This window comes from Megalops cyprinoides, chromosome 21 (genome assembly GCF_013368585.1).
Source record: "Megalops cyprinoides isolate fMegCyp1 chromosome 21, fMegCyp1.pri, whole genome shotgun sequence".
Lineage (NCBI taxonomy): Eukaryota > Metazoa > Chordata > Actinopteri > Elopiformes > Megalopidae > Megalops > Megalops cyprinoides.
Window position 1 is genome coordinate 580,449 of NC_050603.1, and position 23,418 is coordinate 603,866.

General features: G+C 41.8%; 4 protein-coding genes across 4 annotated transcripts in view; all 4 read left to right on the plus strand.

Moving 5' to 3' along the window:
• Window positions 1-1,327: 1,327 nt before the first annotated feature.
• Window positions 1,328-3,517, plus strand: LOC118796392 (homeobox protein Hox-A7-like). The gene is made up of 2 exons (XM_036555245.1): window positions 1,328-1,811; window positions 2,651-3,517. Exons 1-2 carry the CDS (start codon window positions 1,436-1,438, stop codon window positions 2,947-2,949), a joined length of 675 nt encoding a protein of 224 aa, XP_036411138.1. The 5' UTR covers window positions 1,328-1,435; the 3' UTR covers window positions 2,950-3,517.
• Window positions 3,518-4,776: 1,259 nt separating this feature from the next.
• The window catches only part of hoxa3a (homeobox A3a), a 32,175-nt gene continuing 13,533 nt past the window's right edge, over window positions 4,777-23,418 (plus strand). Inside the window, exon 1 of the mRNA XM_036555240.1 lies at window positions 4,777-5,049. The gene's annotated coding sequence lies outside the window, so the exon portion shown is untranslated. The remainder of the gene's footprint in view (window positions 5,050-23,418) is intronic.
• hoxa5a (homeobox A5a) lies at window positions 8,709-10,308 on the plus strand. The gene is made up of 2 exons (XM_036516052.1): window positions 8,709-9,403; window positions 10,064-10,308. The coding sequence occupies exons 1-2, from the start codon at window positions 8,848-8,850 to the stop codon at window positions 10,306-10,308; spliced, it is 801 nt and encodes a 266-aa protein (XP_036371945.1). The 5' UTR covers window positions 8,709-8,847.
• On the plus strand, window positions 19,085-21,015 carry hoxa4a (homeobox A4a). The gene is made up of 2 exons (XM_036555244.1): window positions 19,085-19,596; window positions 20,086-21,015. Exons 1-2 carry the CDS (start codon window positions 19,191-19,193, stop codon window positions 20,403-20,405), a joined length of 726 nt encoding a protein of 241 aa, XP_036411137.1. The 5' UTR covers window positions 19,085-19,190; the 3' UTR covers window positions 20,406-21,015.

A 23,418-nucleotide genomic window follows, 5' to 3' on the forward strand; every position in this document is an offset into this window, starting at 1 on the left:
CACAGACACACACACACAACCACAAACACATCTCAACTATTTAAGAGCGATTTTTAATATTAAAATCTATCGTAGTCGGTACCCGCTTCGGTCCCAAACAAGCTTGCAGTCATTAAATGATCTCTGCTTCTAACGAGCTGCCAGAGACAATAAACTCCGCGTGTAACATTTCTATCAAACTCCTTCGTCAGACTAATTTCCTCATGTAAGGGGAGCTTGGCGATATCTGCGACGTTTATGACATCAATAAATAAAAGTGCTTATTAAAACGAGACTTTGGCTACAGAAGCGACGAGCGCTTCCGGGGGCTGCGAGTTTCTGTCTGTGAAGGGTCGTGGCTCGAAAGGCATTATTGTGTTATTAGTGTTTAATATTGAATTGTCTTTCATGTTAAACAACATATTAAGATTAAACATAGTAGAATATCAATATAGAGGAAATTAGCACAATTTTTTAAAATTATACATTACGATGTAGAAGAACCTAATTTTTACATAGAACCAGAAATATTTATAATTTGATATTTACTAATTTATATTTTACTTGATATTAAATAAATTGATATTTATTAAATTGTGAAGTAATGCGGGTATATGAAAATATATATTTATGCAGAATTTCGTTTAGGAATCAGTGTGATGGCAGAAGTTCACAGTTAATTTCTGGTTTCGGTTGTGTGACCAAGACAAACACACCCGGCGATTGGTCAGCATTTGTGCGACAGTCCAACACGATGCTGTTGTATTTTATTTAAAAAATTAAATCTTGTGCAAACAAATTTACATTGAGTTCCTGAGACGCATACAGTGCTCAGAAACACCCGTGTACATTATATTATTTGCAACTTGTACATTCAGAATCAAATTTTACAGAGAGTTTCTGGAATGTACGGCATTAAGTTATACGGATCATTTCGTTTTAATCACGGGGCTGTAGGAACCGCTGGCGACCTATCTGTGCCAGGGCGATTACAGCACGATATCGACTGACGTTACTGTACGGATGTAATAGCACCGTTTGATTTGTGTTGCCCTGAAAATGTTCTCATTTCACTTAAGAAATTGGCTGGATATATTGGCTCGGGATCGACGGACCTCGGTGCACCGGAGCGGAGGCAGCATATGGAACTGCCAGTGCAGTGAAGGGAATTCCATCACTGATTTTACTAACATTTCTTTTTGTGTTCTTGCTCGCATACGTGGGAGAATTAGTCTGACCCCCTTTTTTCTACAAACGCCTCGTTCTTCCCCACTGAAAGGAGAGCTTTGGTGATGATTGGCTAGTGTGGGTCACATGCTGTGATCACGTGAGCGAATCCTGCTTGTTGTGGGAAAATGGGGTATGGCGTAAATCTGGGGTGCAATGCTGTCATACATCACGCGCCTCGTAAAAACGACACTCAAAACTCCTGGCCAACAAATCACCTGAAAAAATTATGAGTTCTTCATATTATGTGAATGGACTTTTTAGCAAATATGCGGCGGGGAGCAGTTCTTTTCAGCCCGCAGACCAGGTTCCGCGCTCCCTCGGATCCAGCGGAGAGAGAGCAGCATATGGGCCGGGAGCATCAGCTTTCTCTCCGTCCCTTCCCGGACTTTGCAAAGTCAATAATGCAATCTACCAGAGTCATTCAGTGTTCAGCGCCGGGAACCGGCAGGGTCCCGGGCCCTACAGCCTGCAGTGCAATTCTTTCGACCAGAATCTCCTCTGCACTGACCTGACCAGAGGCAGCTCCGGCAGGGCGGGGTCCGGTGCCCTCGGCGCGCCGGCGGATCAGCCCCTCCGGACGTACCCGTGGATGCGCTCTTCAGGTATGGCCAGTTCTGGAGCGGAGAATCCGCCCGTATGACGTGTACACGCTATACAAACTGCGGCTACCGCAGGCTTAATGGCTCAGTCACTGAAGCGCGGTCTGCGCAGCGAAGCCACGGCATTGTGAGAAACGGAATCATAAAAGTTTTATGGCGCGGGTAATGAGTTGCACGGCTATAAATTCATTAGACTTCCGCCGCTTTAAAGTTCTCTGCAGTGGTGTGCGACTTTCCTCCGCCTCCGTTTCTCTCCTCCGCCTCCGCTTCTATCCTCTGCCTCCGCTTCTCTCCTCATCTGTGTCCTTCCGGCATGAACCGCAAGCGAAAGAGCAACTCGCGAAAAAAAGCGTAATTTAGTTACACACAGAGTGTAATTATGGTCTGTGCATTTTATCTGTTCTGGGAGACTGACACTAACGAGGAGTCCTTGGAAATAACAGACTAATAATAATAATAATGATAATAATAATAATAATAATAATAATAATAATAATAATAACCTGCGTCTAGATTCGATTTCTTTGCGAATGTGTAATATCTAGAAAATATCATAGCTATTGAATCTGGAAACATCAGATAATCTGCTCCCATGAAGCAACCATTATAAACAATTTTACTGTATTTATCAAGCATTGTTATTTGAATTGTTGAACTGCATTTTTGACAATGACGATAAACAGCAAATACGAAAAACTCATACAACTACAGAAAAAGGCAAATACATATTTATTGCGTTTATTTATAATAAAACAATTACTGAATTTAAAATACAGTCACTACACACAGCACTGGTTCGTAGTTTCACCATCGGCCGTGATTCCGCACCGTATGTTTCACAGATCCGGACAGAAAGCGGGGCCGCCAGACCTATTCCCGGTACCAGACGCTGGAGCTGGAGAAGGAGTTCCACTTTAACCGGTACCTGACCCGCCGCCGGCGTGTGGAGATCGCGCACACCCTGGGTCTCACCGAGCGGCAGATCAAAATCTGGTTCCAGAACCGAAGGATGAAATGGAAGAAAGACCACATGGACGAGGGCGCTGGGCTCGGTTCGGCCCCCGGCACTGCGGCTGCTGCCACTGCGGCCGCTGCGGAGGAGACAAGCCAGGATAAGGAGTGTGACCTCCAGACAGAATAATGAACAAGGTCTTCCATAAAATCAGAGATAAACTTCAAGTCAAAGAGATGTTAAAATTATTTTAACTTATATGAATACTCAGTCCTGATAGAGCTTTCAAGATAATTTGAATACTGTAATGAGAAGTTTAAATTCCTGTGAAGGAATACTGGCTGTAGACGGACATGTTGGCCTAACCTTTAGAAGCTCATAGTCCACGGGAAACTACCTAGGGTTTGGAATTGCATTAAAATGTATACTACCTATTTACCTTCTCCTTAAACTTGTATAGTAAATCTATTTAAAAATCTGCGCCCGACGTTTTTGCTCATCGCCCAACATTCCTATAACGAACAGCAGAACCTATAGGGAGAGAAGTCGATCTCAGCCGCAAAGGCGTTCCGCCGGAACTCGTTAAATTCAGTAACGGGATATAAAATAGCGTGACATTTTCGGTCAAATCTCACACAAAATGTACCGAGATGAATGCAAATTCTGTGTGTAAGTAGATGAGTGCCTTTCTCTGACCTGCAATCTGTAGTGAAAGTTACCGCAAAACTACTCCTCTCCTCGTGTCAATTTCCGCCTGTGTCCAGTCGCTTCCGTCATTTGCTTAACTGGCAGCACTTGGAATTTCTGTGTTTTAAATGTTTGAAGTAGAATACAGTGTTACAGAGCTTGGTGTTCGGACATGTTCGTTAAACAAAAATGTGAAGTGTTCCAAGTATAGGCCTACCTCTCAGCGATCATTTAGGAGACAGTATTATTTTAAAATGAAACTGCATTAAGATATATATATATATATATATATATATCATAATGTGCACTAAAATCCTGTTATATTGGTTCGATCAAAAGCTGTTCTGTTTTGAACTTTTGATTTTGTGTGTTTCGTAATGATATTTAACGTGATTGCTTCGAATGTATGTGAGTGTATGTGTATTTCATTGTATATTGCGTAAATGTTTTATTACATGTAAAATAAGTCCAACTGTGCTTTCATTTTCCAAAATAAAGTAAATTGTGATTTTTCGTCAAAAAGGCACCTTATCCTTTCCGACATTTTTGTATGTTACATATATACATGTATGTTATTTTGTAACATAGTCACCGTATAAAATAAATTGCGACCCAATATGTTGTTTTATGTTTATGTGATATTATTTTTGTGCTCGCTCATTTTCCTGATGAATTTAATTGACTTTGCTGAATTCCTAAACTGTAAATCACCCTTGTAATGTTGAAATTATCAATGAAACCTAGTGCTTGAAAAACACTAATCTTTTGCTGGCGTTTATGGAAAATAATGCAGGAGTTAAAATTGGTGGTAGAAAACGTACCTTAAATTAGGTAAACAGACGAGGAATCCCTGCTATCGTTACAACAGAATTGGCAAATACTGAAACTAAATATATTTACTGAAAATAAATAAATTCGATTACTGAACCCTCTGTATGTCAGATGAAGCGCAGACACCAAGTACCAAGCGTAGTGACGCGGATGTCTGCAATGACAAGTCGCTAAGGCTGTTAGAGCGGTTCTGTTTAAAATACTAATATGACGCTCCGCGAGATGATATGAATGTTCCAGGCGCTTAGCAGTATGTGTTCGTCCTCCAGGTAAAATGGCGCCTAGCGCTGACCTGCCCCCTCCAGCTCGGAGCCATAAATCCGTTGTTGTGTATGAAAATTTACAACTTTGCAATACAACTTTACGAGGCGCTTCGTCTCTCCATTGGCCGCAGCTGGTCATGTGGATTGTAGCCGTGAACATGAACTTTTTTATATATATAATTTCCCTTTCGAGAATAGAGCTCCATTCTTTTTTCCAGCCGTCCACCGCCTCGGATCTCTTAACGCTCTTTCAGCGCGTGTCGTTTTTGTTTTAAACAACTGAAGAATGTCTGCGAATTGCGTTAAACCTCGCCACAAACAGGATCTCTTGGATGGGAGTTTAGCACTGCGACTGGGCGCAGTGTGTCGGAATGAATGGCGTCCAGGCGCTGGCGGATCCGGCGGGGAGACGGGTCCATCCGGGGAACCTGCGAAGCAGAACCTCCCCCCGTGCTTCACATCCACACCTGTCAAGACCGCCGCGCGCCGGACCAGCCCATCCTGAACGGTAAGACACCGGAGCGCTAAGGCGGGTAGGAAGTTAATGTGGAATTATTCATTCCAGCGGCTAGTGGGGCTGCACTGCTAACATTTTTATATCTAACTGAAATGGCACACGTGTATAAACCTGTCTGCACGGTTCGTATCGAAAGCTAATTTGTATAACTGATTGATTTCAATACTAAGCTATACTCGATGCTTGCCACCTGGATAGGCTGGTCACTTCCATCAGTGTGTTCTGAGATGATATCGATCGAAAAATAACGTGCTTGATCAGTTGAATAGACAAAACGTCCATAACACAGGGATAGAAGAAATCATTTTTCTTCAAAAATATCTTTCATCACACATCATGGAGCATTAGGTTGATGTGCTTTAGTTATGTATTTTATTATTAGATTGATGTTTGTCATTATGGTGTGGGATTTCTGTCATCATCAGTACAACACACCGTGCATGAAAGCAAACGTCTCTTCTGGAGCTCGCTATGCTTTTATGGTATATTGCCCCCTTGTGGTGATAAAAGTACATGCAGTTTGATCGGAGATGACTTGTAACCTTCATTGTTTTTCCTTTGGCTTCGAAGGCCGTATAATCTACGCGGTATGGCGCCTTCTCCGTGACTTCTGCTAAAATAAGCAAGTTATAAACAAAGAAATAGGCAAGCGATGTTCAACCAGTTAAAATAACGAAAATTAAGCTGCGTTTAATATAACAGACTGATTGCCCTGCGCCTAGAGTGTAGTGAGTTTGCATTCCTGAGTCCACTTTTCCCATCAGCTTATTTGTTGTTAATTGCTTTTTTTTCCAAAGATATATATATATATATATATATATATATATATATATATATATATATATATATATATATATATATATATATATATATACACATATATATAGATAGATAGATAGATATAGATATATATAGATATAGATATATGCGTAGACGAGAACATAATTTCCAATGTCCATAATAACGGCAACAATAATCCTAATCATTATTATGGTTGTTATTGCTGTCATCACTATACATTATAACGCCACTTTACTTTATTTGAAAATGATTAACTGTCGTAATTAATTTCTCGTTAGTTTTAAGGAACAATGAATATTATGGCATTAAATGATATAGAATAATGACGGTTATTACAACTACTAAGAACAATACAACAACAACAACAATAGGCCTAATAATAATAACGTCGCCGTATTTGTTTTAGTCTAGGAGAATGCAGTAGCTCTATTCGAGATCTTTCTGGAGCATTTAATCCAAGCATTGAGAAAATTAACAGGCGTGTAGGATACACATCCGCGTTGTGTTCCTCCGCGTCCAGCCGGAGACGTCAGATAAGTAGCGTTCCAAAGTGCAGTTCCGTTTTGACAAAGTGCTGTCACAATGCATTAATGTGCACAGTATCTGCAAATATAACTTCACAAAAATATACATTGACCGCTACCTTAATATATACTTTTAAAATACAATTGTTACACAAGCCACCATTGTTAAGAATCTTAAGAATGTAGTACGTAATATTTTCGTGTAACAGCGCAGAAATTTTTTAAGTAGTCTCGCTTTTCGCTTTGATTTCGGAGCCTTGTTCTGTCCAAATCAGCTTTCCCTCTATTTCATGGTTTTAATGGAGGTTCCTGCGGTGAGAGTGGCTGTCTGAAGGTATTTGCATTGACCAATGATGTATCAGCTGGTCATGTTTTCTTTTTGGCAAGCGCCCACTGCACACACTCAGATAAAATCAGCCACAGCCACATTTAAATTACAGAATATATCTGCGTCAGTATTCGGAGCGACTGTGTTTTTCCGATCTCTGCTCCCTGCTGCCGGGGCACTTCCCGGACAGACATCCGTCAGTACAGGCTGTCCCAGTGCTGTGTAACAGTCAGAGCGCAGCCCTGTCGCCCTGCCCCGCAGCAGTCGCTCAGCGCCGAACACCCTGCGGCTTTGGGCCGCCTGCGAGCGGAGGCCGCGCCGCAGACTGTGCGCCATTCTGCGCCAGCACCAACTCCAATATTATCCAAATAAAATCCTAACACAGCGTGAAATAAACATAACATTACGCTGAATAAAGATTGTAGAGGACGAAAAGGGAAAAGAGAAGTGGTGTTGAATATGGAGGAAAAGGAAAGAAATCCGGTAAATATATTTACATCAGAAACCTGTACTAAAATCTGTATGCGAAACAGTAGCTCCCTATCTGACAGTAATATACCCCCCCCCCCCCCCCCCCCCACACACACACAGGATACCTAACCAAAGCACGCTAGCAGTTTCCATTTCAGCAAACAACCCCAGCTTGTTCCCCGCTCAGTCTCTGCGACCGGGCGAGAAATTTCAGATATGGTTTCATAATCGGCACGTGAAGGGAAAGTGTGCGGGGATTCTGCGTGTCTGCGAGATTCAGAGCGAGGAGAACAAATAAAAATAAGTGTAGCGCGCGCTGCTGCCTCGGCCGCTCATTACCGCGCTGCTTTACCCCCCCCCCCCAGCGAAAAGCATCATTATATTACATTTCAACCATCTCAGACTGAACAGAAATATGGACATTGTTTTATTTCTCATATGTTGTGCATTCCTGGCATTTATCAGGCTGCATTTAAATATGAATATAAATTCTTTCAGTCATAGACTCTTTAACAATAGCGATCTATTTTCCTCTTCCTATGAAATGAATAATCTTTAATTATTATCAATACATTTCAGCGTAGTTGTTAGGTGAATTGGGTCCCAATTCATTCGCAAAAATAATCATTAAAGATTCTGTATTGTGCGTGAAGTGCTATCATTCAATATGCTCATGTTAATGTTGATTTGTATTAATGTTGAAATTGTTTTATATTTATAAATATTGCTCATATTATTTTGTATATCTTATTTCATCAAATATACTTACCTGAATCACCAGAAATTCCCGACAAATGCATGTTTTTCTTATTAAGAATTAGCTTAATAGCTCCAGATTTTTAGTGAAAATTGGTCTCAAACGGTCATTGATTCTATTTCTGTATGCTACGTAGAGGTTGTGTTGGGAGGTAATTTATTTCATCTGTTAGATCGCTTTAAATTAATTCCAAAAATCTGAAGTTATTACGAACTTCACAAGTTTCCTGACAATAAAAAATAATCGATGCGTTAAATTAATCGGTGAACAATATGAAGTCTATAGAGGCACATAAATAATGTTTGTCGCCCGGTTTCTTTTAGCATACCAATTTCAATAACCTTCTGACGCACTTATTTTAGGGACAAAGGCCAGGTCGATTTTAATTCGTTACAAGTGTTTAGTTTTTGTATTTAAATTATGATATTTGCACTCGCGTCCTCGCTGTACCCGCAGCGGTGAATGCAGAGCTTTGCTTTATGTGTTTACTGTCCATTAACCTTTATTCGACCCCGGCGTCGCCGTCACCGGATCACCGCGACGCTTCTACGGCCTAACCAGTGGGTGGCGCGCGATGACAAGTCAAGCAGACGTCGGTGCCCGGGCGCCCCTCCAGAGCGCGCGCCCCAGCACGAGCATCCACCCAGCCTCCCTGTTTGTGCACGAGTTTACCTCTGGAGGTCATCAAGCAGGATTTACGACTGGACAACAAAAGCACGTGATTCCAAGTCGTACCCCATATTTGGGTGCCTACGTAGGAGGGAATCAAGTACATGTCCCAGTCATTTCCATAATTCATCATAAATTGTGCACGGGTGCTATAGACGCACAAAACCATCAAGAGCCACAAATCAAGCACACATATTATTTTCTCTAAATAGTAACAACAGTATAATTATTATCAACAAATGAGCTCTTATTTTGTAAACTCATTCTGCGGTCGGTATCCTAATGGCGCGGACTACCAGTTACATAACTATGGAGATCACAGCTCGGCGAACGAGCCATACAGAGATTCCGCAAGCATGCATTCCAGCAGGTACGGCTATGGCTTCAACGGGATGGATCTCAGTGTCGGACGCTCTGCCCCCGAACACTTTGGAGTCAGTGAGCGAGCTCCGGGCTACGCGCCCAGCGCGACAGCTGCGTCCGCGGAGCCCAGGTACAGCCAGCCGGCTGCAGCGACTCACTCGCCTCCACCTGACCCGCTACCTTGCTCCTCTGTCGCCAGCTCTCCTATCAGCGAAACTCACCGCAGTGTTAAAAACTCCATCGCGAGCCCTGCCACCTCCTCCTCCAGTTCAAACAGCAGCAGCGCGCGGCTGAACAGGGAAGGTGTCGCCAAGCCGCCCGTTTCTGAAGCGGACAAGCCGACAGGCAGCGCGCAGGCAACTTCCCCAAACCTCACCGAGACCACACAGCCGCAGATATACCCGTGGATGCGAAAACTGCACATAAGTCACGGTAAACCCGCATTCGTGTGCTTTATTTCCGCGGTTACTGTTGTGTGTATGTGGTGAACCATCTATTTAGAATATGTGTTTGTTGAAAGAGCTGTATCTTGCAAGTTGGTGGAGAGTTTGAAAGTACACGGAGTGTGTTTGCACTTTGCTGCAGTATATACCGAAATAAAACATTCATATTTGCTACAAATGATTTTTTTCCTAGTTGGCTGGCATGGTTGTCTTCGTAACATAGAATTCCTTCATACATTTGCCTTGCTATACATGTTACATACATGTTACATACATGCAATTTTTTAGTTTATTCCAGTCATGAATGAAATATTGAATAACACGTAATTTTTAGTTTTCGCAGGCCATGAAATTATACAAATTTTTTTTGATCGTCTTCACGAGGTATAGCTGTTGTAATTTATTCAGCAGAATGCTAAATTAACTTTTCATAAATGAGGAAGAAATGTACAATATTTGTTTTCATGTTACCACGTCATACAAAATGTGTGTACGTGTGTGAATGCGTATGTCCGCGCGCGTCTGTTTACTCTGTATTGTCCTTATTTTGTGGCCATTATGTTGCTCATCTTATTATTTATATATCAAAATATATGAGCGTGTGCTGGTAGCTATATGGCCTGGATTGTAAGAATGTTTTCTGTACCAGACAGCTTGGCCGGACCCGAGGGCAAGCGAGCCAGGACAGCCTACACACGCTACCAGACGCTGGAGCTGGAGAAGGAGTTTCACTTCAATAGGTACCTGACTCGCAGGCGGCGAATCGAAATCGCGCACGCCCTGTGCCTCTCCGAGAGGCAGATTAAGATTTGGTTTCAGAACCGGAGGATGAAATGGAAAAAAGACAATAAGCTGAAAAGCATGAGTATGGCCACAGCGGGGTACCGGGCATAAATTTCCGAGCTTTTCAAAAAAGTACTGGAAGCGACACAGGATTTTTCCCTCCGGTGCGCGAGACTTTCCACGAGCTCTGCTGGGGCAGATTCTCGGGGCTTTTTAGCCATTTCCTTTTTGACCGTGGTAATGCTTGTGTGAGTAGATCAGCTTTCTGTAAATCCTTGTCTTGGCTTAGTGTAAACAAATTAAGCTACATGTTTAACTTATTTACTGTTCCGAAGAAAAGGAATCGCTTGAAGCAAACCCGTAAACACCGTTCAGTAGCCAATAAAAGTTATGTGTTGCATTCTGACTGAAAAAGTGAAGAACTAATGCATAAATAAAAACCAATGTCTGTTGCTCATTTATATGTATGTAAGTATGTATGTATGTAGGCCTGTGTATTTGTTTAACGTATTGCTCTAAGCTGTCAAAGAAACCTGAGTTTCTTTTCCTCTGTGACCAGAAATACTACCTAACCTGTACTGTATTTGTGCGTTGTGAATACGTGAAGGAACTAGGGGTTCCGACCCTGTCTGTTTTAGCTGTGCCTTTGTAACCCTCTTTGCACGAACTTCTGTGAGCTGTTCCTCACGCGCAGCGCGCGAGCTCGCCGTGTTTAGGAAAAGTTCTCCGGAAGACTCCCTGTCTGACTGTCTGGCCTCTTTGTGACTCGCTTTTGTAAATGTTTTTAAAAATGACTGGAAATAAAAAAATGACAATAAACGTTTTACTGGTACGTTTTCGTGCACTACAAAGTGTTGAATATAAGTTGAAAAAGTAATTACCATTCTTCATGTTCCATTCTCTAAAAATATTTCTCACTTTGTTACGTGCATTAGAAGCACGGAGATGTGAATATTTCGGGGTTTCATATAGGTGCATAAAAAGGTTTAAACAAATTAATAAAATCAAGATTAAACGAAAATGTAGTTATTTCTGAGTACCAAGCTTCCCTTTTTAATTTTAGACGAATTGTGCATTACAATAATTAAAAATGACTATATTTTTATGGCTAAACTTTCTGGCAAATGTGCTTTGAGCTAAAGTCTGTGGAGAATCAACAGGTAGAAATATCGAGTTTACTGTACTCACCCTTGCGCGTGTCCTTACCAATGACCGGCTCGCGGGGCTCTGCGTCCCAGCCCGAGCTCAGTCCTCTCAGGGAATCTATTTAAGTTTAGAGCTGTAAACTTTATTAGCCCAGTTCCGGCTGCATGACATTTGGGTGCCAAATGAATGGGGGTTTTGTCTATGAATTAGATCGTAAAATCATCCACAGCGGCGACAGATAGGCTCACTGGCTATAAACGGTCACGTGGTGCCATTAAAGTAAGTTTTATGGTTTTGGGGAGTTGACATCCAACAGTATATTGCACATAACATATAATCGCACTGACGGGGGGCTTCATTTGACTCTCTTGCAGGGTTTAAGTGTTCCATGACCGTTATAGCCGCTCTTCTTTCAGAGTAGCACGCGATGGAGCGAGTGCACCCAAACAACGTGAAAAAACGGCCCTCTTCTCAAGGTACGTTTTCCCTGCACTTTATTCTGCTTTCTACATGTGCCAGTGTCCTCGTGGGCCGGAACAGCCCCCCCTCGAGAGCCGCGCTCGTGAAAGAGCTGTCTATCTGCTCCTGATTACTTAATTTACTAATCTAGCGATTGCACTGTTTGGAATAGTAGCCCCGGCAGATGTTTAGTGCAATCCAGATCCAAAGCCATTATAACTGCTTCCTTTTCTGCCCATCTTGTTTTTTCTCCCATCTGTGGTTGACGGACTAAATGATATTATGATAACTGTTGTCTGCATTTCAGCATGGATACCTTTCGCTTCACTTCAACTGACCCTCAATGTTTTTTCAGTTATGTTGCTTCTTTAGATGATGGAGTTTTGGATGCTTATGTAAAGTGTTCAGAGCAGTTTTCCTGTGCCTTGTAGACCAGACTGAATGAAAAGATTAAATACACCTTTTATTATAAATGCTATGCTAATTAAGAGAGAGAGGGGGAGAAGACCCAGCTCTCCACGGAGGGCGCGGGGATCAGGGAAAGAGAGTATCGGATGGTTGTTCCACGCCATGTGTTCTTTTAACAGTTCAGTGCAATCCAGGTTTTATGGTACCTCATAAAGACATCGGCCTGAGCAAAGAAATGACCACTGTGTGTTTGAAAGGGAATTCCGCTTCAGATGTGTGATTTAGCTATTAGTTGTTTTTTGCGGTTGTAAGGTTTAGAGGAGAGTATCTGTCGCGCTTACAATAATAAGAGACTTCATTTTCTCCACACGTTCATGGTGGCATTGCGTTTAATTCGCTTTAGTAAAGATGCATATATTAATTAGATAAAGTATAAGGGTGACTATAATCTAGTGGTGCGCGGTCACTGCCTTCTTCCCTCGGTTTGCGCGTTTCAGGTCAGTTTCAGCCTGTTTGCTTTGGGTGCCTGGTTTGTCACGGTTGTTTTGAAAATTTCTCGGTGGGTTTTGCTGCTGTTTTAAGGTAAAAGCGAATGTAATCGCACATGCTGTTTCATTTCCGAATAATTGACATGAACCTGTCTGTCGCCCCGTGCCAACCACTCTCCAAAACCTGTTTGAGTGTTTCTACTGTAAATCAGACAACAGCATTTCTGTTGATATTTCATTATAGGTTGATATGGATGTATGTCCATGCATTTTCTGTGAACCACTGTAGGCGATAACCTACCATTCCAGAAAAATCTAAATAAATCGAAGTGTTGTGCGAGATTGTCAAACGTGTTATAGAGACATATCCCAGAGATTTAAATTATAATTTCCGGACAAAGGTCTTAGTGGTGATTGTTTCCATTCTTTGCATTATCTGTCAAAATCACCATTACTACATGCAGAACCAGACTACTTTCCACAAAGGAATCGCCTCATTGCGTAAAGGTGTGATCGCGGGATTTTGTTGCCCGAGAATTTCGTACAGGTTAATGCTAGTTGTATTCATTCAATTTGTGAAGTCGATTATACGAATGGCCTGTGGGTTGCAAATGTTTGATTTGTTTTTTTTTTTTTGTTTGTTTGTTTGTTTTTTTAATTTCTCGTTAACCATTTTCAATAAATTGGAGTATTATGCTGTTATAAACATGGTTATCTGTGAGGATATAACCAAGAAACCGGACACCCAAATATGGAAATAAACGTGAGAAATCATTGATTCGTTTGGATTTGTTAGCGAACGCGTGGAAACCTTAATAATTCGAGTGAATGTTTGTGGAGACAGTATCTGCCAGGAAGCGCGTTGCTGTAACCCGGTCAGCGCGAGGAAAACCTTAAAGGGCAGCTGCATCTGGGCCTGACGAAATGTGACCCACCAACAATTTCCTCAAATATCTAGAATTTTAAAAGAAATCTAATCAATTCGTGTTTATATTCCGAGAAAGCATGTTTTAATGATCACTATTTCCGTTCATGTGATCATGTAACTGCCCTCGCTAGTATGTTCTTACACGTATACATAAATACCTAAATAGTACGTACTACATTTCATAATTCCACTCGAAACTGTTATTGAGATTCTTTGACAAATAGAATGCTTTTATTTCAGCTATTAAACAAGACAAAACATGCTTGCGCAGAAGCGTGGACATAATTTCATAGTGCTATTAATCCAGCAGGAATCGTTGCAGGCTGGCTGGCACCGCTGAAAGGGGGCCTATCATGTCCTGAGAAAGAAAAAACGGATTTGCGCGCGGTTCACCGCGAGGTCGCCGGCAGCAGGGAGATCAATCTGCACGCGCTTGCAGCCGCCAGCAGAGCCCGCTTTAGGCCAAGTTCACCGTCACCGCATCGCGCTCTGCGCCAAAGCAAACGGGACATTCATTCAGTGCTAAGAAATAATTACTAACAATCTATCTGGTTACCTGGATTGTCATCTAATAATTCTTTCTAACCGAGAGTTTTAGATTATATTCAGCACGTCCACAATGTGCTTTGTTTTCAACTCTAAGCAACGGATTTATGCTAATGGTATTTTTTTTTAATATTTGCACTATATCCTGTGTTTTGCAGATACGTTGTAGCCACACCAAAGACGCCGCATCTCTCACTTAAATTTGCGACCCGAATTTGGTGACGAAGCGCATTGAGTTTGGTCTCTGGTTTATATTAGTGACGTTATATAATGACTAGTTGGAACTGGTTTTATTTATTTGTCGTAATGAACGTAAGGCACATCTGACCTTATGCAATTAAGGTAGGAGTCGAGGTGTCCTTTACCCAGTTCGATGTTAAACCTACTATTGAGTAGCGCAAATTCCGTTGATAATGGCTTGACTGATGCTATCAACCAGAGAGGCCACATCGCAGCTATTTGAATCCATACAAAACCCGTCCCGCCAGTAGCCACGCTGTGATACTGGGCGGATGAGTGCAACGAAAAATGGGGGTCAAAAGTTTACGCTCTGAACAAGTCTCTGTCATCTGTTCAGCTAGCGCTCGATGCCAGCGTCATAATAGCGATCTTGACTCTCTGCACAAAAGATAAAATAGCTTTGAATTACACATGTATCACCGTGAACTCCAGGTGAACCCGCGCGGCGGGGTGACCTCGGGTTATGAACCGCGGGGCGCGGGGCTCCTCCGCCGTCCGCACCAGCTGGGGAGGCTCGCGGTTTGTTATTGAGTTATTGTAAGATAACGTTTAAATAACCCAGACACGTAAGGAGCACTTTTAAAGATGCATGTAAAATAACGCGTGAAGAATTATCAACCAACCCCACTTTTCACAAATCTCATTTCCAATTCTGAAACGTATCTGTTTTCTACGTCTGTGTCGTTTTCTTGACGAGTGAAACGATATTTTCCTGATCGGACCAGTTACACCAAAGTTATAACACATTGTCAGCTGAAGAGGGGTGTGTTCAATTCTCAAGACTCAGTGATTCCCTCGATTGAATTTAAGACACCATTAAAATATGAAACAAAGGTTGATATTATTGTCTTATTAATATTTTTCCACTTTTGGAATATTATACAATTTTTAGGAAATAGCACAGCTACCTTAAACTCAACTGAATCGTTTTACAGGTTTTAATTTCATTTAGTTGCTGTTAGACTGATCCTACCCCGAAAATGCATGCCTGTTGACTAACTCTCCTTGTGTTTGTTATGAAAAATTGTAACTTAGACGAAATCAATCAGTACTTTATAAGATAAAACTTCGAACTGTATTTAGTTCAATTTATGCCGTATACAACTTGCGGCCGCAACTAAATTATGAACCCCAGTTTTGCTATGGATGCAGTCAAATGACGCAGGTTGTCGATGAAATATAACGCTGTAAAATATTACGTTTCAACGGCAGATAACCCATTAGGGTACAGATTTTGACTGGATACATTCACTGGATAACAAAATATATAGATACGACTACAGACTTACCTTTCAATATACACAACAGGTAAAGTCTCAGGTGTTATATGAAATAGGTGTATTTACAGGTGATATAGTTGTAAAACCGTGAGGAGTGCACGGCATGCGAAGCCAGCCTAACGGCCTAACTTTACTGATTCGGGTCCGGACTCGTCTCCGGGTTTGCTGCGGTAACAGGGGAAGATGAAATTAAAATTTAAAACAACAATATAATCAAAACTCAAATTTTAAAAATAATCCATTATTCATTACAAGCTACGAGATTTAAAATCTAGAGAGCATTTAAAGGGAAATGCTTAGTAATAATGTACCACAACATTTAAACTAGTAAACGGCTACTGTTTTTCACACTATAGAAACACAGGTGCCAGTGTATCTAAAACGTGAAAATTTCCGTTGCGCCACTGAAAATGTAGTTCGTTCTTAAACAAATACAATTAATTGTTTTGATCACTGCGTTTCAATTTGAGCGGCAAAAAGACACCAAGAAGGGAATTCGTTTGCCCCATTCATATAAAGATTATCTAAAACTTTATCAACTTTATTTTCTATTAAAGGGCGAACCTAACAGATACGACTAAAATTTAATATTCAACAATTACATATTTAACGTGTACCATCTCCTTCTGGGGCAACAGTTTTCGATATATTTTCAAAAATAAAATTAATGAACAGCATATATTCATTACTAAATTTACAGACCAACATTTTTTCATATTTGCAACATATTTAGGATATAAAATTTAATACATTAGGTAACTGAAGGTTCCACGCACCATTCATCTGCGTGCAGAGGGTGAAATGTGACCGTAATATGCGTTTTTTATTTACATTTGTGTTTTGTACTGTGTAAAATCCGCCTTGTCCATCCAAGAAAATTTGGTGTCTATGATGTAAGTATATTCTCATGGCCACAAAGAGGCACAGGTGGATATTTTCAGAATTTTTTTCCATTTCCGCATCTTAAGTTTAATTTTTGATGTATCAAAGCAGAACTAGCGACACAAAATAATATAAAGCCTACAATTCTCCTTCCAGAGGCCATTCTTTCGTTTTCTCGATGAATGACAAAACAAATACTACTGTACATCATCATTGTAATGTTAAACATGACTTCTGTACAATACAACAACAATAATAACATGAAGCAGATAGAAGTTAGGACTTCGACACCAGCAGTTGTGTGTGTATGTCTACGTTTTTCCTTTCACAATGAATCTAAAACGATATTATGTGCAGGATATTGATTCTCCCTAGAGGCGAGAGGTGAACGCCGGTGAGGCCAAACAACTTTACGCTTTAAAAGTGCATCTCTTCGCTGTTTTGTCCCTTTTTGGGGTGGTATTGGTTGCTGACCCGTGCAGAACACTGTTATCTCTCTGCAGCTACACAGACCTTGGAAAAGCGAAGTCCAAGTATGGGGTGAACCTTAGGTCACCGCGTCTAACATATATTAAAATGTCGCCTCGTAAAGGACACGCCTTGTTGTTTAACAAAGACTGTCAATGCGCGAGATGAATAAGAAAATAAAGTGGGAATGGTGTTGTTTTCGGGCAGCTGAAAGTTCCAGCTGGTCTGACCGCGCAGGGGAAGCAGAGTCCGGTGGGGATATTTCCGAAGTTCGGCTCTGACCGCAGATCCTGCTGGACCTGGGCTGGGTGGAAATCTGCGGTTGATAGTCGCGACCCCGGGCGTCACGCGGATAAACAGGCGGATGGACGCGGGCTGTGGCGGAAGAGATAGAGAAGAGGACGTCTCGATCCGCGAGACAGGCTGGACACAGCAGAGATATGGTCAGGGAAATCTGCGCAGTGCGCCGTAAATGTATAGTCACATGTAGAGTCACACTGTGTGTGTGCCGTTTGCTTTGTGCTTATGAGCACTTATATTTAATAAACTTGCGAGCTTCTTGTGTATGTGAGGTCAGGAATCTACGTACATGTATAGAAAACAAATATGAAGAAAGCAAAATATAATTGGCCTGGTAGTAAATGAATTTTTAAAGTCAAGGAGACTGGCAAAGAGGCATAAAATTGATAAGAAACGTATGATCTCTACGGCGGCCATTCTGTAAATATATGCGAGAGAAAACGCAAAACAAAATGAGTCAAACCTTAGCCTAAACATTAATACTATTAATATCTTACTAATATATTCATATTAAAGTAGTAATTTCGTGACTTAATAATAATAATGACGATGGTAACAGTGATGATGATTCTAGTGGCGGTGTTATGTGGTTTCGTGTTTCAGTCGTATCCACGGGAAGTTCTTTTAAACTCTGAAGTGATGCATACATGCAAAATATATTAATTGATGTTAGATCATTTTAAAAGATGTCAAACTGTGGACAGTACGTGCTGACGTAATGGGCCAAATCCTACACGAACGGCTATTACTCTCATGGGGTAAAATAAACCATCGATTTGTTGCAGTCTTATATTCGATTTTTATTCGATATTTGATTTCGTGTAATATCAAAAATGTTAAAATATTTGTAATTATTATGCTATACTGACCTCCTCATATTTCTTACACAGTAGTCTACTTTTCTAGGCCCCGGTTCCCCGCGTGCATTACCTTAAGCGTGGCTTCCGCGCGTTCATTAAAACCAACTTTAACCGTGATCTTCTCCAGGGTCTGTAGAGCTGCTGTCTCAGTACAGATGGGTGGTCAGGGTCGGGATGCGATTTATTTTAACATTTATGTGGAAACAAACCAAATATTGAATATTTTGCCACATTAAAATGTATTCTGACAGCACAGTGAAAGGGCGTGTTGGAAATACATAATTAAAGTAATATGTTGACCTAATATGTATTTTAATTGGTGCAATCTCTAGGGTGAATGTTCAGGTCTGTTTGTGGAGCTGTGGGGCGGGCGGCGGTTTGTAATGGGTGCCTCCTTTTTTTCAGTTTATGACTCCCCATCTCCAATTATTAAAAAAGACAGTGGCCAGCTCACCAAGTGAGATGCTTAAGTGGTTTATCACTAAACCTTGATAAAGTCGGTACTTTACTGCTTGAAAGGGGAGTTTTGGTGCATTTCTGCACGTTGACCTTGATTCATATCCAACGATCTGAGGATTTTCCGACAGTGCGTTCTCCATACAGAGGGTCATGCTGTCATCACCGGCCTTTAAGGCCATGCTATACTTGTGTAAACGTTAAGATCCTTTTTGATGTGAAAAACAAATTTTAATTCAGCACGACGAAAGCCCGATACGCTGGATAAACACAGACCATTACTGTGTTTTCTTTGTGTATTTTGATTCAATTAGGAAAACACCATCGCAGGCTGTCCGCTGGATTCCGCTGTGCCCATGCCCGGTTTGCTATTGGTGTGTGTTTACACGATGCCCGGAGGAGGCTCTGTGATTGGTGGGCCTCTCCACGTGATCCCCCAACTTTGTACATTTGACAGGGAGGAGGAGGGTTTTGTGGAGATCAGAAAAACGACAGCGCTATAAAAATTAGTATTATTGCACTTCACAAATTAATGACCATGAGTTCATACTTGATCAACTCGAACTATATCGAACCCTCTTTCCCTCCATGCGAAGAGTATCAGCAGAACAGTTATATCCCCACCCCCGCACAGTTCTATGGCCAGCAGAAAGGTCCGGGCTTTCCGCCGCACGATGAGCCGTCATTTCAGCGGTCAAACTACGTGGAAACGAGCTACGACTACAATAATGCGTCTTCTAACGGACTAGAAGAGTTCTCAGGCCACGTTCAGACCCAACCCGTTCCGCAGAACCGTGATATTCGCCTGATCTCGAACGAGGATGGGGAGACAGTTGCTTCCAAAGACTGCAGCCTCTCCACTGAGACGCTTCCGCCCGCGCTCAAGACTAAGGAGCCCGTGGTCTATCCGTGGATGAAGAAGATGCACGGTAACACCGGTAAGCTAACGTTACTGACTCCAGCGAATCCAGCGTCAGTCGGCCCTTGCAAGCTTCGAACACACGTTTGTAGCAGCGGTCCCATTTAAGATATTTACGAGCGCCTAACTGTTAGGTCGGTAATTAAAGACCCTCGTAAATTTTATTGCTGTGTTCCTCTGTTTGAGTCGTGTGCAGTAGCTGCTTTAACCAAAACTATCTCTTATGCTGGACGGCAGCCAAGGCGCAACGTCCCGCTGTTTTCGAAATCATTTTCATAGCTGGAAAATGCGTGTACTGGGACATTGCGTCACCAAATTAGATACTTTGAGGTCATCTGTGAATTCAAAATGAATCTCTAAAATGAAAAAAAAACATGTTACTCTCTTTACACAGTGTGTGTTACGACACGTTGTGTTTCACTGTAATATACTTTAGTGAGAGTCTTCAAAATACGTGACTTTAAAACGAATGTCACCGTAACACCTGCTTGCTTTTGCCTGTGTTCAGTTAGCCCCAGTTACACCGGAGCACCGCCCAAGAGGTCTCGCACCGCCTACACGAGACAGCAGGCTCTGGAGCTCGAGAAAGAATTCCATTTTAACCGTTACTTAACTAGACGCCGCCGCGTGGAGATCGCGCACGCGATGTGTCTGTCCGAGCGCCAGGTCAAGATATGGTTTCAGAACCGCAGGATGAAGTGGAAGAAAGACCACAAGCTGCCCAACACTAAGATCCGCTCGAGCGGCTCGTCCTCTGGAAGCCAGCATGTCAAAACACCCGCCACCCAGAAAGAACTGGTCCCGACGGCCTGTACTGCCCGCCTATAGCGACTGCCTCCTGAACATCGCCAAGCCAGATGACTGAGCAAGCCTGAACAGTGTGTGGACCAGTAGGTGCTGGAGAGTACCACATTTACTCCGAAATGATGGACCGCGTCCTCCCGTCCACCGCCGCCTCCCTCCTCTCCCTCTCCTGTCGCATAGTTTTATCTTATTATCTCACTTGCTGCAAGGATAGCATGTGAAAGTTTTTTTCTTTCTTAGGAACGTATTAAATACTGGAAGGACCGCCTATGCGGAGTCTGTAGAGCTCGTGATATCTGATATGGGTGTCTGCGAGAACGTGGGAACGGAGGAGCCCTCGTGAGAGAGTGCGAGTGTGCTGTTTTAAACGTGAAAGTTCCTGTCATGTCCAGATGACTAACTTATGTAAATAAAGAAAAATAGCGAGAAGCCCGTGTTCGGTACAATATGTGTGTATGGTAGAAACCATAGCTGTCTCGTGCTTTACTGAAAACCCCGTTTGTGCGTGTAGGCCTGTCTGCGTAATGTGGTTCAAAATGTGAGTGTTTGTGTATTTGGTATAATGTCAAATTAATTGACGTCGTCATGTATTTTAGTATCAGAAAGTAACCGCAAGATGCAAATAAAATGTATTTCCGTGTGCTGTGTTCTCAAAGCGATATGTCCTTTTTTTAACGTCGAATAAATGGAAGCTAATGATGGTTAAATGTCATTGTTTTGAATGATTTCGTCGTACGCATTGGCTCTGATTCGCGTTACTAAAGAATCAACAATGTACAGTTCGTACAGTTTACATTTTACTGATTATCGGAATGAAGTATTTTCGAACGCATCCTTGCGAAGCGATAAAAAAAGCTTTATTTATGGGTAGTTATTTTGTCCAGGAGTCACTCGGCCACACCGTTTAACAAAGAGCTTAGCCTGCTATTGAAAGGGTCATTTATATCTTCAGTGTTGAACCCGAAAGGGAACATAACGGCTCTTCAGTGTTCTGTGAGGAAGTCAACTGTGCACTAATCGCATAATTTAAGCGCCCTTTCTCTCGAGGTCAAAGCTACTGTAAACCAGTTGAAATGGTGCTATTTCAAATAGACCCTCCTCGAGGAATACGCTTGTGAAAATGGAAAGTGTGCGTCTGTAAATGGGTTGTAAATTAAATGATTCAAAGAAAACACTAAAAAGATTACACAAGAATCATTTAATTCTTTCAATGTCTGTTCTCCTTTATCAATATAGTCCTTAGTCTAGTTCGCATTTCAGAAAAATAGTATCACACCGCCCATGTTCAGTAAAGTAGGTACATATTTTGGTTGTATTTTTATCAATGGCTGTTAAATAATATATTGGCACTTTTTACACTGTGTGGTTAGCTGTTTTGCGGAGTTTATTTGAAGTGGTCTCTGCGGACTGAAATCTCATTTAATCGTTTTTGGTTTTTTTGTACAACGTTTTGCACCACTATTTTTTATTCGTGCTGTAAAGTGTATGATATTAAAACAGTTTGTTCGTTGCGTTGCAGTCTGCGTGCGTCTCTACCTGCTGAGCGCAAGCGGCGAGTTCGTCGAAAGGTCACCGTTTCTGTCCAGTTACTGAGCTGGAGTAGTCTTCGTGAACTCTGACCTCTGGGCATATTGTCCAGACATCGCCTTCTTGCAGAAGGGACAAACGCGCGCATTCTTATGCACCGAGTTAAAACAGTATTAATGTTTATTAGAAGCCCATACAACTGCCGTACAACACGGCTGGGGCACACGGTAATTAAGTCAATAGTGCAATATCGCGACTGACTGCCCGGGAGCAAGGAGGAATGCCTCCGCGACCTGTCGGGAACAGACGCCAGTGATGATGCTTGAAAAAAGAATTTCAGGAATAAAGACAACGAGTATGTCAATGTAGTTAACATGCATCATCTCTTAAATCTTTACCTAATTTAATGGCCTTATTGAGTAAAATCTCCTGTCATCTCATCGGATTCATGGTTCTTCCGGAAAGGTGGAGGCTCCTTCCCACTAGAACGGATCAGTTAATGTTTATATCATGGCAACGTGAGGTTTCTCCGTCAAACGAAAACTTAGCAAAGACACAGACAAAGGACACAGACAAAGGTCACCCACGGCTCCCTGTGTTGAAATTTTAATTTGCCCGCTCACGTGACTTATTAAATAATTAATGCCCCAGTCAGAAATAGATATGTGGTCGCTAGGATTTTCGCTTAATGTGGTCTTCTGCGAAGTGAGATTCGGTTTTCCTGTTTCCTCAACTCTTCCTTTTTGTTCGAGCGTCAGGAATGAAGCGGAAACCAGCATGACTTAGTGTAAGTAGACAATTTACCATCAGTGTTTAGTCGAGTAGAGCTCTACTTGTTGCTAAGTGTATTGCCTTTTTTGCTGAAGTTTTTTGCCGGGAATGAGGAAGGTTACGTCTGCATCTGAGGCTGATCCAAAACTGCCTGCTTCCTCACATATTTGCGTTTTTTTGCTTTTGTTCCGTTTTGATTAATAACTGCAAACGAAACTCCAGCAGTCGTTTGCTCACACACTGTTCTTCGTCTTTATGGACTTTCAGCCCCGGAGGAAAGTGCTGCAGTTCCTTCTGAAGGAGCAACAAAGTTTAATATTTACGCAGCTGTAGGATTTGCATGCCAAACGCTCTGACCATATGAGATGCGAATTTCTAAATACAATTTTCAGCATTTGTGGATGCATTTCTTTTCATCAGTCACACGGGGAGCTCATACATAAATAGCCGAACTGATAACTTAAATGGCACATGAATGAAAGTATGAAGACATTCAAAGCCTCCTTAAGGGGATTTATGTCAGAGAAAACCCGCTTCGTGCCAGAATCTGTCAGAACAGATGAAACTGGCGCGAGTCGTTGATAGATAACGACATTGAGAAGTTCAAACGCTTATCAGCGTCTCATTGCCGGCAACTTATACAAGCTAATTCAATTGTTTTTATGAAAAAAAAACACATATATGTTATATATATATATATGTTTCGAACTATATATATATATATATATATATATAGTTC

Bases quoted from the DNA above. Each gene is read 5' to 3' on its own strand.
- hoxa5a (XM_036516052.1), top strand. From the start codon at position 8,848: ATGAGCTCTTATTTTGTAAACTCATTCTGCGGTCGGTATCCTAATGGC. The intron at 9,404-10,063 runs GTAAACCCGCAT...TTTCTGTACCAG, and splicing joins AAAACTGCACATAAGTCACG to ACAGCTTGGCCGGACCCGAG.
- LOC118796392 (XM_036555245.1), top strand. From the start codon at position 1,436: ATGAGTTCTTCATATTATGTGAATGGACTTTTTAGCAAATATGCGGCG. The intron at 1,812-2,650 runs GTATGGCCAGTT...TATGTTTCACAG, and splicing joins CCCGTGGATGCGCTCTTCAG to ATCCGGACAGAAAGCGGGGC.
- hoxa4a (XM_036555244.1), top strand. From the start codon at position 19,191: ATGACCATGAGTTCATACTTGATCAACTCGAACTATATCGAACCCTCT. The intron at 19,597-20,085 runs GTAAGCTAACGT...GCCTGTGTTCAG, and splicing joins GAAGATGCACGGTAACACCG to TTAGCCCCAGTTACACCGGA.